Source organism: Diuraphis noxia, unplaced genomic scaffold (assembly GCF_037042655.1).
Source record: "Diuraphis noxia isolate RWA-SAM2 unplaced genomic scaffold, SU_Dnox_SAM2 contig0003, whole genome shotgun sequence".
In the NCBI taxonomy this organism is placed as follows: Eukaryota; Metazoa; Arthropoda; class Insecta; order Hemiptera; family Aphididae; genus Diuraphis; species Diuraphis noxia.
In genome coordinates, this window is record NW_028301713.1 from 30075540 (window position 1) to 30089979 (window position 14440).

Sequence of the window (14440 nt, forward strand, 5' to 3'; positions counted from 1 at the left end):
GGTATTTAGTTAAATACTAGTTAAAAACACATTATTACTATATTATATATTTTCAATAACGCCGTTTTTGTGGTATTTATAAAATATGTTGAGGGTATAATAATTTTTTTTTTTTTTGATGATGTAGGTAATAAGATATAATATATGGGATCAAATTTTGTAGTCTTGAGGCACCGCTGTGTAGCCGGCAGCCGCACGCATTCTTTGCATTCAACCACTTGTAGTAACCTAGCAGAAAGAACGAACATATACACCAGACTTTACAGTTGAAAGTTTAAGCTTGAGACTTGATAGATATAAAACAAAAAAATAATAATAATACGAGCAACTGTGGGGGAGGGGGCTTCAGTCAGTTAAATCCCCCCTCCATGAGTATGACATTTAGAAAATTGGTATCAAAATCAAACATGCTTGCTGAAATTAATTGTAAATGGTATGACCATTGGGAGAATTGAAGGGAAAAACCTGCACTTATGAAGACCTTTGATGGAAATACATAGATCAATGTTGTCATAGCACTGTAATATCCGCCACCCTTTTGCTTATTTTTGTCATTTAAAATATATGATAAAGCAATGAAAGCATACATATTTACCACTATATAACATGGTCCTAGAATAATTAAAAATTCATAACATTTCCCTTTCAAAATCTGAGCAGTCAACTGTTATATGACTTCAGTATACTTCCTGGTAATCATCAACCACCAATAATTTATCTCATCCGTTAATATCCTACCATATATCATGCATGATGTGAGTATCGTATCTAACACACATTACCTATGTATAAAGCTGTTACTAATAAGTAATGCATAAAATACATACTAAGATATTTTATAATTTTAGATGTATTATACGTAAAAAAAAAATTATATTTTAATTATAAGCAAATATATAGGTACATATAGAATAATGTATATTATTTTAAGTATAATTGTACAAAATATATTTTAACAAACTTTAATATTATATATATTTTAATCAATAATGGTGTAATAAAGATTATCTTAAAATAATATAAAGTGGGTATCTGACACTTGTCTGCATCATGATGTTTGGCTAGTAACTATAATCGATTGTAAGCTCAGAATTATTTTATTTTATTTTAAATAGTTACTAGGTACCTATTAATCAGTGGCAGATTTGGCGTCAGGCAAAGTAGGCAGTTGCCTAGGGCGGCAAATTTTTAGGGGCGGCAATTTTAGGCCAATATTTTATTGAAAGTATACTCTATGTTTTTTTTTGATTTTCTTATGTACGGTGATTACTTTGAAGGATGGAAAATGAAAATGTTTAATATTTGTATAACATTATATTCTTGTTAATATAATTTCTTCATTATTTTATAATACTAATACATAACACTAAACATCCAAGTAAATAATCGAACGACTGCCGGAACGTATATTATCTATTATCTAAATACTAACCATAGATTACATATTTCGTTATTTTGTTTTTTTACTAAGTCGTAATGGGGCGGCAAAAAAAATTTGTCTAGGGGCGGCAATTGTGTAAATCCGTCTCTGCTATTAATAATCACAAGACGTAGGCATAAAAAATAGGTAAGTAGCTAAGCTATCTACGTGATAATACTAGCATTGATTATAGAATAGATATATAGATAATAGATATATAGAATATTCTATAATCAATGATACTAGACGTAACTAATAGGTATCCACTTCAATAGATAATAAAATATTATATTGACCAGTTTACTACAGAACGATTTTAGTACTGAACAAAGTTTAACAAGTAATCAACAGTGTTTATAACTTATAAGCATAAGACATAACCTCCTACAGGCTACAATCATACAGTGCACTACAGGTACAACTATAGTCTATAGGCATTAGGCTATAGTCTATATTCTATATGATTACAGGCTAAAATATCCATAAAGATAATAAGTAGGTATATTATTTTATTAATATAATATAGATATAATATTAATAACATTTGTTCACCAAGTATGCATGCTGAGAATAACTATTCAATATAATTATTATTATAAATGATAATTTAATAATTTATAAAATCTATTATTCTCAGATTATCAAAATCAAGGCTGAATAGTGAATATTTTTGAACACAAACATAACCTAAAACATTTACTGATAAATAGAATACAGAAACCACGGACGTGACAGAAACCAAAGCTAAAAAAAATAAAAATAAAACGTAATTACCTACTTATATTCTATATTTCTATTATCAATGTTGAATATTATTATCATAAAGTCGAACAAGACGTATTCTGTGTGATTGTATTAGTATAATTTATTATTGTTTTGAATTGAGGTAATAAACTATTAATTAATAGTTAACAGTTGGTGAATTAATAAAACATTACAGTTTAATCTGTTATAAGATTTTCAATGAAGTGATCCCTTACTAATAAAAATGCCGTCGAAACAGAGAAAAATTGCTATTATGGGCTATCGATCAGTCGGTATGTAGACAAAACATAATACAACTTATATACTGAATACCAAATGAAATAAAACTATTTTTAAATTGACTATTTTTTTTTTAGGTAAATCGTCATTGAGTATACAGTTTGTTGAGGGACAGTTTGTCGACTCCTATGATCCAACAATTGAAAACAGTAAGTGTATATTATATTGTATATATTCTAAAATTCTAAAATGAATTAGTGATATGATGTAAATAATGATTTGAAAATATAATGCTTTGAATTGTATCAATTAGTAAATAATTGTATACTATTTAATTGATTTCCATAGCTTTTATGAAAACAACCAAAGTTAACAATCAAGAATATGACCTGAAATTAGTCGATACAGCTGGACAAGACGAGTACTCAATATTACCTACACAATATTCAATGGACATTCATGGATATGTTTTAGTCTATAGTATTACATCACCAAAATCTTTTGAAATCATTCAGATAATTTATGATAAATTATTAGATATGACTGGTAAAGTACAGTAAGTTGTTTTATAGCTAGGAGCTAGCTATCATTTATGAATAATCATTAAAACTTTGGGTTTATTATTTATCTTTTTTTTCCCATAGTGTTCCTGTAGTATTGGTAGGCAATAAAAAAGACTTGCATATGAACCGTGTTGTTACACAAGAGGAAGGACGGAAATTAGCAGATTCTTGGAAAGCCGTATTTCTTGAAGCTTCAGCCAAGCAGAATGAGGTAACATCAAAAAAAGTTAGTAGTTAATTTCCTTTATTCTTTTATTAATTTATTTATCTACTATTTTCCATTAAATTTCTCCCTCATTCAATATTTTAAGGAAATATACTGTAAATACATAACAAAATATATATCACTGTTTTAAAACTAGTGAGCTCTGTCCCCCACTCGATTCAATCAATTATATCAAGACCCAAAGGTCAATTCCTTTTTATCTATCTAGGTATATTCATCATATTTGTAGGCAATATAAAATAAGTGAAAAATGTTAATATAAAAACTTATATGTAAAAGAGTTGTGTTTTTTATTAATATTTTAGTGTGTAGCTGATATATTTCATACTATACTAATGGAAATTGAAAAAGCAAACGGAAATACTGTTCAAGAAAATAATAAATGCAGTATATCATGAAAATATAAAATCCATTTCAATTACTTATTTATTTGAATTATATAATTAATAGTTACATGTGTGTTGTTAAATGTTCATATAATTTATCATTTCATTTGTAATTCGGTTTTTTTTTTTTTTAATTTTGATTTTTTCTAAGTTACCTATGTAAATATTCACTAATTATTTATTCTTAAATGTAAAAATACTGTTTTCTACCACTTAGGGACTTCATTATTATTTAACTTAATATCATCTATGTTTTGTACAATTTGTTGGTGCTTAATTTAAATTAAAATACAATGTATTTGAATGTAACTTGGTCTTTCAAACAAAATAATTATAGTAAATCAACAATTATATAATATAAAGTTAAGAAAATAAATATATTCATATTTATATACATAAAAAAGTGATATTTTTTTATGTACCTATAGATTATACAAATAATATGTAGGTAATTCAAATTATAAATTTTTAATAATGATTAATTTAAGGATTAGATAAAATTAAGAAATATGAATAGAAGTTATACAATATACTCTTCTCAACCGATAATAGATTATTAAAGTTAAAATTTATATTGTAAGTATATGTATATCATATTTATTAAATCTTAAGTATGCAAATAATATATAATTTAATTCAGGATCATTTAAAAATTAAAGTACTTCTCAAGATTCAAAGTTGATACATAGCGATAAAAGGTATCATGAAAAAATAGGTATGTGCATAAATGTCAAGCGCACCGATTATATTTTTATCTTAAATATAGATATATTATGTAAATTGTAATTAATTCTACATTAACTATATTTTCTTTTTCTAACAAGAAAATCATGTTAATCTATGTCTTACATAATATGATTAATATATCAAAAATTGTTTTTTTTAACTTGCTACTTTTGTTCTTTTTATTAATAATATAATTTTGAGTTGCTTGAAATATTTAAAAAAAGCTTCAAATTTCAAACCATGTACATAAATGGCAGAATTCACAAGATTTAGAGCACTTATTTTCAATGTATTCCCTGTACAACTAGTGAGTCCGAATGATGCACACTCATCTGTATTAATATCTGGTACAATTGAAGGTACTTTTAATTTAGCCAATCGATGGAGTCTGGCGTCTGCATAATTTGCACTTGGTGATTACATTAAACATTTTTTTTATACATAACAATTTACGATTTTTATAATAATAAGTATAATTAGTAAATCTGGTATGTAATAATGGTTGGTGACAAGAAATTATAATTTATGCATGAAAAATTAAAAAAAAAAAAAACATAAAAAACTATAATTTCTTCTTCCTGCCCATGGGCAGGCACTCAGCAGTGTGGCAAATAACCTGAGCGACTTCAATTAAAAATTTTAAAATACTGTTGCATAATGAGTATTGAGAATATAACAGTAGATATTATTCAAAATCTTTAGAATTTTATTTTTTTCTTAGCGTTTTTTTTACACAAAGTTTGGCGGAGTATTTTTGTGGTGATAAACATTTATTAAACAATTTACTTTGAAACCTTTTTTTTGTACATTGAAATAACAATAACGATAATATAAAAAATGTTATTTCGTTTTTGTAGATAATTTCGGACGTCGTTTATACTTTCTTCGTTACGTGTCATCAACCGTTATCATTTATCCCGATAACCAAAAACACTCCTTCGTCCTCGACTTGTAGCTAAAAACAACGTCGCGTTGTAATCTGTAGAATTCCACGGTTAAATGCAAAATAGCATTTGGTAGTTTGGTTGGTTCACAAATGTCGGATGCTCGGATGTCAGTGTTTAGGTATAATGTATTATAGTTCCTGTCAACAGCTGTTGAAATGTTTGTCATCATCTAAGGTGATAACGTTAGTTGTTTTAGGTAACTATACGCCCGCGCGCCCCTGACTTATGAACCAACATCATAGACGAGTTCCGTATAATTTTTACAAATCCGACTTAAATGTCCATGATTGTACCAAACAAAAAGTAGGAGTTATTATTCAATGATTTGGGTATAGATTTTTGTGATACCTAGATTTTGCAGTCGACCTTTTCGAATGTCACTACATTATTATTCCAAGCAAGATATTTTCTTCTGAATGTTGGAAAATGTTCACAATATCATTCCTAATAATTTGTTAGGTAGATCCTTACACACGATTTTATTTCTTAATTTCTCAAATTCATTTGGCATGGGCTGTGTCTATGTGTGAGTGATAAATTAACATAATTGTGTGTTTCTGAAAATCACTATCATGCCACGTCGATCTTGATCTCAAAAAACTTTCCATATTCTTAGCGACAGCACCAATTATTTACAAAATAAACCTCGCAAATGTTTTAACGCAATATGTTACTCACCAGTCACCAATGAGAACCTCTTTCATTTGATGATGGTTTGTCCTAATGTTTAGTTATTGTTTTAATATAAGTACTTTTGTAATCGTTATATATGACAAAATAATGTCCTGGTGTCCTACTATATTATATTAATTGTTATTTTACCGCTAAATATTATGTAGTTAAAAAAGTAACCTGTATAGGTATGTCTATAATGAATAAATAAACTTCTTTAAACCTGAGTGAACAATTTTTCTACAACATATGTTCATAAATTCATGTTTACATTTGTTATTTGTTAATGTTGTATTTGAATATTAATATTTCATTGGTTCTTAATCGAAGTTCGAGTTAATCTGTTACGCTTACGCAGTTACGTTAACCATTATAACTAAATTATATATTTGTTGAAAATAACAACTATTAAGTTATACCTTAAAACTAATTAAAATTAATGATATACGTACCAATATAACCTATTGAACTTCAGCATTAGTGTTTAAATAAATATATTATATATTTTTTAGTTAGTTATAAGTTAAAAGTAGCAAATCGTTTTAAAAATTAAATATTAATTAACAATCTTTTCACGAGGACAATTAAAACGAATAAAATCAATAATACGTAACGTCGTTCGACGACTATATAATACATAATATATTTAAAATATATAAATACAATTTATACCTCAGTGACGTACGCAGAAAAAAGTTTAGGGGGTGTTTTTTAAAATCAGTTATTGAAAAGTAGAACATTTTTATTTTGCCTTCGCCGGTTTTTCAGAAACACAATGTAATATTATACCTGTCTATAAAAGTATAATATGACAATTAACATTAAAATAGAATGAGTAAATAACCATACAAAAACCAAACATTTCGGGAGGTGTTTGAACACCAAACCCTCCCCTGTGTACGTGCCTCGTATACCTAGCCACCTATCGACAATAATATTGAATAGTTTCTAATTATTTATCGTTTAATTCACTATAGACAACCTACCTGTCTATACCTAGATGTCTAAGACCTAAGTACCTAAGTAATATATGTACCAATAGCAATAGATGTATTTACTGGACATAGGACTAAGATGAATATTATATTTTTATATATAATAATATATAATACGGCACTATACAGTATATTCCATGGAGTCATGAAGTCTTAATATATAATAATATATATATATATATCACACATAAAACTGTGGAGTTGTTTTGATCACCAAATAAGTCAATTCCGTGCACATTCGAGCGTTAGATTTCGCTTATTAAGGATGAAAAAGTATTGATTTGACTACACTATGTAGTTAATAATAACCACTTGGTTTAACTTATCTATGTTAGTTAATACAACTTAAAGTTGTAGTTTAAATTAATTTCATAAAAATATCGTTACAACTACATCATTATATGTTAATTCAACTATCTGGTTAGTTAATACAACTCGAGTTTCAGTTCTAATTTACTTCCTAATAATTATCAGTATAACTACATCATTAATGTTATCTCAACTATTTTAAGGAGTTATAATCAATTTTGTTTTACACATTTAAAATGCAAAAAATTTTCGTATCGGTGAAGGGGATTTGAACATCATTTGGGATTTACCTTCTGTTTCCTAACCTAACGCCTAACCTACTGTCCTACTGAGCTACTACCTAACTTGATGATGATTGTAGAAACACTGTTGTCTAAATAGAAAAATATCAACAATTTATCCGTGTAAATTATAAGATATTATAAAAAAAAATGATGCAGGTAATTCAATAATGAGTAATGAACATAGGTAGATAATTATTGATCATATTTTCGGGGGCTTGTTTGTCAGATCCATGTTAACATATATTTTTAGACTTTTCAACCGTATGGCAATCGGTTGATAATATCGATACATTCGATACCAACACATAAACATGTGATATTCTCATACTTATATGGCTATATTTGACCTAATTGTTGTCGGGTTTGTGATATCGATTGAAAAATATAAAGGTATTAAAATAATATAATATAATAATAATATTGATAAACATAAAATAGTAAAAATAACTTCAAACCATAGCAATCAAATCAACTAGATGGCTAGTCACAACAACGTTCATTGATATTTATTTTCAGAGTAAGAATAATTCAGAATAACTCATTAAATTGTATTCATTATAATCCTCAAAACATGTTAAATTGAATAACCTGAATTCTCAAAATAACAATTTTAATGAGTTATTTCAATACCTTCAAATAGTTGAAATTTTATATTTATATCAATGCTCTATTGCAGTTGATTTAACTAACAAATGCAGTTTACTTCAATTATAATGCTTGAGAACATGGTTTGTAGTTAAGACAACTATCCCATTTCTATGGGTGATATATATATAATACATTTATACTGTTTTTCTCAAATTATTGTTATTTTGTTTTTATACCTAATATAAGTGATATGACTAATATTAACTGTCAAAGCAGATGGGAAAAATAGCTGTTGCTACAGCTAGGAGAAAATATTATCTTAGTCTTCGACAAGGGCGTACTCGCGGGGATAAGGTGTAATTGTAAATTAGTTTATACATCTTAAAATACCCAAAACTCTGTTTATAATTAAAATACAATAAAAAATTTTTCCTTCAAACTATTAAAGGGGTCAATTCATTTTAATTTTTTATCTAACTAAACTAAACATGATCTTCTGAGCTTACAATTTGCGATGTACAATTTGCATTTGTAAGACGGAGTTAACAAATGTACAGGTATTCAACATCCTGTAATTCAAAAATTTGTAAATTATGCAATACATATTTATTGTATTACGAAATAGTATTTTTTTGTAAAAGAAAAATATAAACTAAAATTTTCCAATAAAATAAAAATACGTATCATGAATGTGGGTCATGTCTCATGACATAGTAACTACTTATAACTATTGGTGAGGTAGTCTATCTATAGTAACTACTACATACTAATTGCGGGTATTCGAAATAGTAAATGTATAGTAAATGTTGTACTCGTATACTTGTTACTCCGGCAAAACGGGCGCCTAACGAGAGTAGTATGTTTTGGTAGGTTCTGTATCTCCGCAAATTCCGTATATACCGCATATCCCATTACACCGCCTATAGTTCTAAGCTATCATGAACGTGCCCGGCCTTGACCCTCCCCTCCTCCTATCCATGCCTAGTCCATGTCAGGTCTTTTAATTATCCTTTAATGACTGTTGAAGCGCTAACAGTCTCTGCTATGATAATTATTAAAATAAGATAATATATACCCAAGTGAAAATATATTTAATTATTAAACATAATATATTATATTATACAAAGAAATATTGTATACTGGTGGTTAGGTTAATAATAATATAAAATATAATAATATTATATCATGTTGGAATACTGTAATACACGTATGCGTGATTTATAAGAGTTAAAATTATTTAGGTCGACACGTCGTCACGTGGTTGTGTAGGAGTGTGTATTACACCAACACAGTAAGACGACTCGGAAGCGGAAGGTCGTTATTTTTATCAGTTTTATATATATCGTAGTACAGTACGACAAGATAAACACCCTGTATAATATTTTAAGTTTGCTAGATATGTGGTCAGATTTTCAATCGAATAGTATCGTTAGTTTCGTTGCAGCCTTCGTCTTTCCATCCCTATGAAAAAAAAAAAAACATTGAATATTAGATTTTCTCGTATTTTACTAATTTAAAAACGGAGAGGTTCAACCGGGACGGCAATTTATTTTACTATAAATAGAGAGGGAGAAAAGAAAACAGTTTTTGTTATGTGTGTACGTTTAAGTAGTTTAAATAAAGGGTTTTAAGTTATTACGTCGTTGCTTATATTGGGTGTCACCTTGTACGTTTGAGTCGGATCTGAAATTGATTAATTTATGATCGTTGAGGACAAAGGTACTATATTTCGCATTTCTATCTACCTTTGATAACAAAACTAAAACCGGTTAATTCAAGGTATTTTTGTTACTTAATCAAAGGTAGATGTATATGGATTGAAAAGTACATATACGACAATAATTAAAACCAGAGGCGGACTGAGGCCCAGGTGGGTATACGTTTTAAAACTACCAGACAAGAGACTCATTTTACAATGTTTATTTTAAATAAAATAACTTTTTAAGGAACTTACCTACAACAAAATGAAAAAAATTCTGTAGGTTTATACTCAACTACATTTAACATAATAAAATAAAACCAATTACTCCAATATTAAAATTTGTAAACTTAATTATACAAATAAAATGAATACAAAAAATTTTTTTACACAACCAAGTTCCACATAATAAAAAAACAACTTACTTCAATATTTAAATCTTAAATCTTTTTCAATACAAATAAAAAAAAAATTTTCAAAAATAAATGTATTGTTTTTAATTTAAACACTATTTTTAATACTAATTACTATTATTGGTTTAAAAAATTAATAAATTACACATATTCCAAAAATGAATCTAAAATAACTTTCATAGCCTTCGCAGCTGCATTCTGATTGTTCCAGTTACTTAATTTTTGTAAATATAGTATCTATTGTAATATTGTACTATTGTAGTCTTCGTTTTCGTGGGAATGATTACTGTGTGGAATTGAAAAATTATTAAACATAACAAATAATATAGCTCGAGGCCCAAACATAAAATGTCTAGAGGGCCTGGGTGGGTAAGGCCACTTACCCGCCCTGCCAGTCCGCCCCTGATTGTTTGTGCAACTGCTACGGGCCTGGAAGTTTGTCTTACAGACTTTTGAAATACATTTTCAGTTGTGACTTACCAGAATCCGTTGCGATTTACGATTAGGTATTATCTTCAAAATGTATAAACCGTATTATTGTTAGCAATATACCTATTATTATAATTAACCCGACATTTAGTATTTTTAAATAAATATTTTTTTTTTTTTGAAATTTACTGTAATGTAACAGGATTTGTTTATGTCCATTTCTATTTAACGACTAGCTAAATAATTGAATTGAATTGTTATTTACTTATATATTATATAATAATAATGCACAGGTTGCCATGTTCCTAATATTTGTTATTAGCCAGGTTGTTTGAGCAATAATATTATTAACATATTTACTTAATGAGTGTATATTATTTTATATTTTTTGCTAAGTAGTTTCTATCAACATTTTCGAAGGACTCATACGGTAAGGGTACTGAATAGGACTTGATAAATAACGTTCTTATTTGAATATATATACATATATATTTTATTTACAATTTAAAGCTTTAAAAATTTTTTTATCTTCATGTTAATAGAAGTTAATAGAAATCGTAGCCTGCTAGGAATGATGAGGGCGACATAGGTCTCTGTGGTGATGTCATGTTAGAACACCCTGGTTCTCCAATCTTTGGAGATGATGGAGCTGCAGGCGATGAATATGATTTTATAATATTTATTTTATATCATTTTCGATCATTTCTGTTGCGAGTGGCTCAGGGATCTAAGGGAAATAATTAAATAAATAAATAAAATATAAATATTATTCCATAAATAGTTATTTTTGAATATATATTATATTACTATAAATGCATAATATATCATACCACTATCACATATTGATGTAATGATGTAGACGTCGACGGCGGTGCTGTCCGCTCACCATCACCCATACCATATCGCCCACACACGTCCTGTCCATACCATAGGTGTGCTAATGCGCCTGCCGACAGCGTCTTTATCTCATTGGCATACCCCGGATCAGTACATCCTTCACCCCCAAGTGATTGAATGTATGAAGTCCTCATAAATATTCTCGATACATGCGGACTTGGTCTCCTCCTACATTCTCGGGTGTCGCCCATAAGTTGTTTTCAGATAAATAACCATACAGCTTGCCTGCATTACGATCGCCGGTAGAGTAATCAAAGTTTTACGTGTGACGGAGTCACGTATACAATACTCCAACTTTTGAAGGCTCAGTAAATCTTCACGATTCAGTAATACACAGCACTCGGGGTGTGTTCTAGACTCGATAGAGATCACGTCACGACCCTTACTACGTTTTTTTCTAACGAGGGTTCGTGCTTTTACCACACCATTTCCATTCGCTCCATTATCGATGTCTGTCATTAACATTATCGAGATAGGTAATATAGGATCCACTTCATACGTTGAATCTCCTATTGAGATGAGATCACTAATTCCACGAGACCGTTTCAAAGGGGGGGGTATTGAGGGTGAGGGGTGTGACTCGGGTATTATGGATAATATTTTCTCCATTATCGAGTATATTCGATTTAAGAGTTCATATCTAATATCTATATACCGCTCAGATGTTAGTAGACGAATCATAATGCCGTAACCCTCTCCATTATACCACCCTACCACGAGGTTGAATTCAGAACTGGCGACGATACCCACATTTAAAAACTTACGTTCATCGAAATCCAACACATACGTCGTGCAATCGATTGACGGTGACGGATCTCGCACTTGAAGTTTTTTTCTGTTTTTCAGAAACATTTCACCGAAAAATATTATGTTTTATTTAAAAGAATAAAATATTTTATTTAAAATATCTTTCAATGTAGGTAATTGCTCACACCCTATCGGAAATTAGATATAATTAACTGTGTGGAAACTGGAAAGTAATAATAGCTTTATGACGGATATTTGAGAAACGATTAAAATGTTATCCTAATATTATTATTATTATTATTATAATGTGGTAATGTGATTTAAATTTCATACTAAAGTGTTAAGAAACTGAGCATATCACTCATTCTCTAAAAGGTGTGATGAGGAGTAATATGTTTTATAGTATACTACACACTCAATGTATAGCATGTTTTCATGATATTTTAGAAATTATCAACACGACAACACATATTACGTAATATAACGCTTAAAGTTTAATATTATTAGTAACGGAACAGTTAATAAATATCACATTTAGATACAAGATTTCATTTGAGGGGGTGCATATAATTATCCAACACACAACCTGTATATCGAACCTACACAGACTGAGAGAGAAAATGGTATGTAATTTAAAAAATAATGGAAACTTTTTAGAAATTCAACTTCTCTTAAAAAAATATGATGTGACATTAAACGAGCATGTTGATAAAATAACCAAAAGCGCTCAAGAAAAAGCTGCAAGGCATAAATCTACAAAAGTAAAAGGAAGAGGCTCATCTTTGACGTTCATTTCAAAAACAACGGTTAATTTGATTATTGATGCTATTAGTGTTCTTATGAAAAGGTCAATTTCTTCTCAAATACAAGAAGCTAAAATGTTTTCTGTACAACTGGATACTACACAGGATGTATCTGTTCAAGATCAGTGTTCTGTAATAATAAGATATGTGAATTCAAAAGGAGTAAATGAAAAACTAATTTCCATTATAACAATGAAAGAATCAACAGGAAAAAGTTTCTATGAAATGCTCCAAGATGTACTTAACAGCAATGGACTTGATGTAAGAAACTGCATTGGAAACGCCACAGATGGAACAGCCAACATACAAGGGCGTTTTAATGGCTTTTCGTCCTGGCTTTCAAAATCTTCACCAGGTCAAATTCATGTATGGTGTTATAGCCATATTATTGAAGCAACAAAATCACCATTACAAGCTGCTTCTTTATTTGTGTTATTGAATGATGTTGCAGTTTTTTTAAAGAATCATTCAAGAGAATGAATGTATGGAAAAAAACAATTGGTGAGAAAGATTTAAGAAGACTTGTGACTATTGGAAACACTCGTTGGTGGTCTAAAGAGAAAGCTTTGCATCATATTTTTGTAGATCAAGGACATTTGTACGTATAAATGATTTTAGCTTTAGACACTATACAAACATTAGATTCATTTACGCCGGAAGTTCGTGTAAAAGCTAAAATTCTGAAAGGATCATTTTTAGAATATCAAACTATATTAACAGCATTTATTTATGTGCATATTTTTGAGATTGTTGGTCCTCTCTCCAGGTATTTACAAACAACAAACAAAAGGTATGGATTTGATTATGTCGCAAGAATTGGTTGATGGTTCTTTAGTACAATTGAAAAAATTACAAAGAAATATGCAAAATGTAAAAAAAAGAACTGATCATTTTATTGAACTAGTGAATAGTAAATTTGAAGAATGTGATGTAGATGTTTTAATTGAAATAAAGTTTCCCGAAGTCAGAAGTCGGTGTAAGAAAAAAATGTATGATGAAAAATCCTCAGATACACCTATTCTAAATGCTGAAAAAAAGTTTGAGGTTCAGGTTTACAATGTTATATTAGTGACAAAGGGCCTAATAACTTTGCTACGAATTGAAGTATTATATTAAATCGCCGGCGCGACGCTATATTATTATTATTGTGAATTTCGCGGTGCCAATCACCGATGTTATTATATTTATGTGTAAACATCATTCTTTGTTTTTTAATGTAAAATTATATAGCTAGGCAGCGGCTGGCCAGCAGTGCACCGAAAAACTGTGAGTTATTTATTTTATATTATTATTATTATATTCGTTATACTTATTATTATATATTATATCGTGCCACGAGTGCCGTACAGAAC

At 28.9% G+C, this 14440-nt stretch overlaps 3 protein-coding genes across 4 annotated transcripts; 2 read left to right on the forward strand and 1 right to left on the reverse strand.

The window, feature by feature from the left end:
- The first annotated feature begins 1707 nt into the window (after positions 1-1707).
- On the forward strand, positions 1708-4465 carry LOC107165464 (GTP-binding protein Rheb homolog). Of its 2 annotated transcripts, XM_089224486.1 has the most exons (7): positions 1708-1915; positions 2058-2186; positions 2329-2457; positions 2542-2613; positions 2753-2960; positions 3049-3193; positions 3499-4465. In XM_089224486.1, exons 3-7 carry the CDS (start codon positions 2409-2411, stop codon positions 3589-3591), a joined length of 567 nt encoding a protein of 188 aa, XP_089080612.1. In that variant the 5' UTR covers positions 1708-1915; positions 2058-2186; positions 2329-2408; the 3' UTR covers positions 3592-4465. The 2 variants fall into 2 exon arrangements, with proteins under 2 accessions (XP_089080612.1, XP_015369189.1); XM_015513703.2 differs by lacking the exons at positions 1708-1915; positions 2058-2186 and having other exon boundaries at positions 2227-2457; positions 3049-3178.
- A 6747-nt stretch (positions 4466-11212) lies between these two features.
- On the reverse strand, positions 11213-12156 carry LOC149057204 (uncharacterized). The gene is made up of 2 exons (XM_089225020.1): positions 11472-12156; positions 11213-11368 (listed from the first exon to the last, which is right to left on the reverse strand). Exons 1-2 carry the CDS (start codon positions 11727-11729, stop codon positions 11321-11323), a joined length of 306 nt encoding a protein of 101 aa, XP_089081146.1. The 5' UTR covers positions 11730-12156; the 3' UTR covers positions 11213-11320.
- Positions 12157-12905: 749 nt separating this feature from the next.
- On the forward strand, positions 12906-13568 carry LOC149057205 (zinc finger MYM-type protein 1-like). Its single transcript, XM_089223343.1, has one exon. It carries the CDS (start codon positions 12906-12908, stop codon positions 13566-13568), a length of 663 nt encoding a protein of 220 aa, XP_089079469.1.
- The last annotated feature ends 872 nt before the right edge of the window (positions 13569-14440 follow it).

Bases quoted from the DNA above. Each gene is read 5' to 3' on its own strand.
- LOC149057204 (XM_089225020.1), bottom strand. From the start codon at position 11,729: ATGGGCGACACCCGAGAATGTAGGAGGAGACCAAGTCCGCATGTATCG. The intron at 11,369-11,471 runs GTATGATATATT...TATTTCCCTTAG, and splicing joins TACATCAATATGTGATAGTG to ATCCCTGAGCCACTCGCAAC.
- LOC107165464 (XM_089224486.1), top strand. From the start codon at position 2,409: ATGCCGTCGAAACAGAGAAAAATTGCTATTATGGGCTATCGATCAGTC. The intron at 2,458-2,541 runs GTATGTAGACAA...TTTTTTTTTTAG, and splicing joins TATGGGCTATCGATCAGTCG to GTAAATCGTCATTGAGTATA. The intron at 3,194-3,498 runs GTTAGTAGTTAA...TTAATATTTTAG, and splicing joins ATGAGGTAACATCAAAAAAA to TGTGTAGCTGATATATTTCA.
- LOC149057205 (XM_089223343.1), top strand. From the start codon at position 12,906: ATGGTATGTAATTTAAAAAATAATGGAAACTTTTTAGAAATTCAACTT.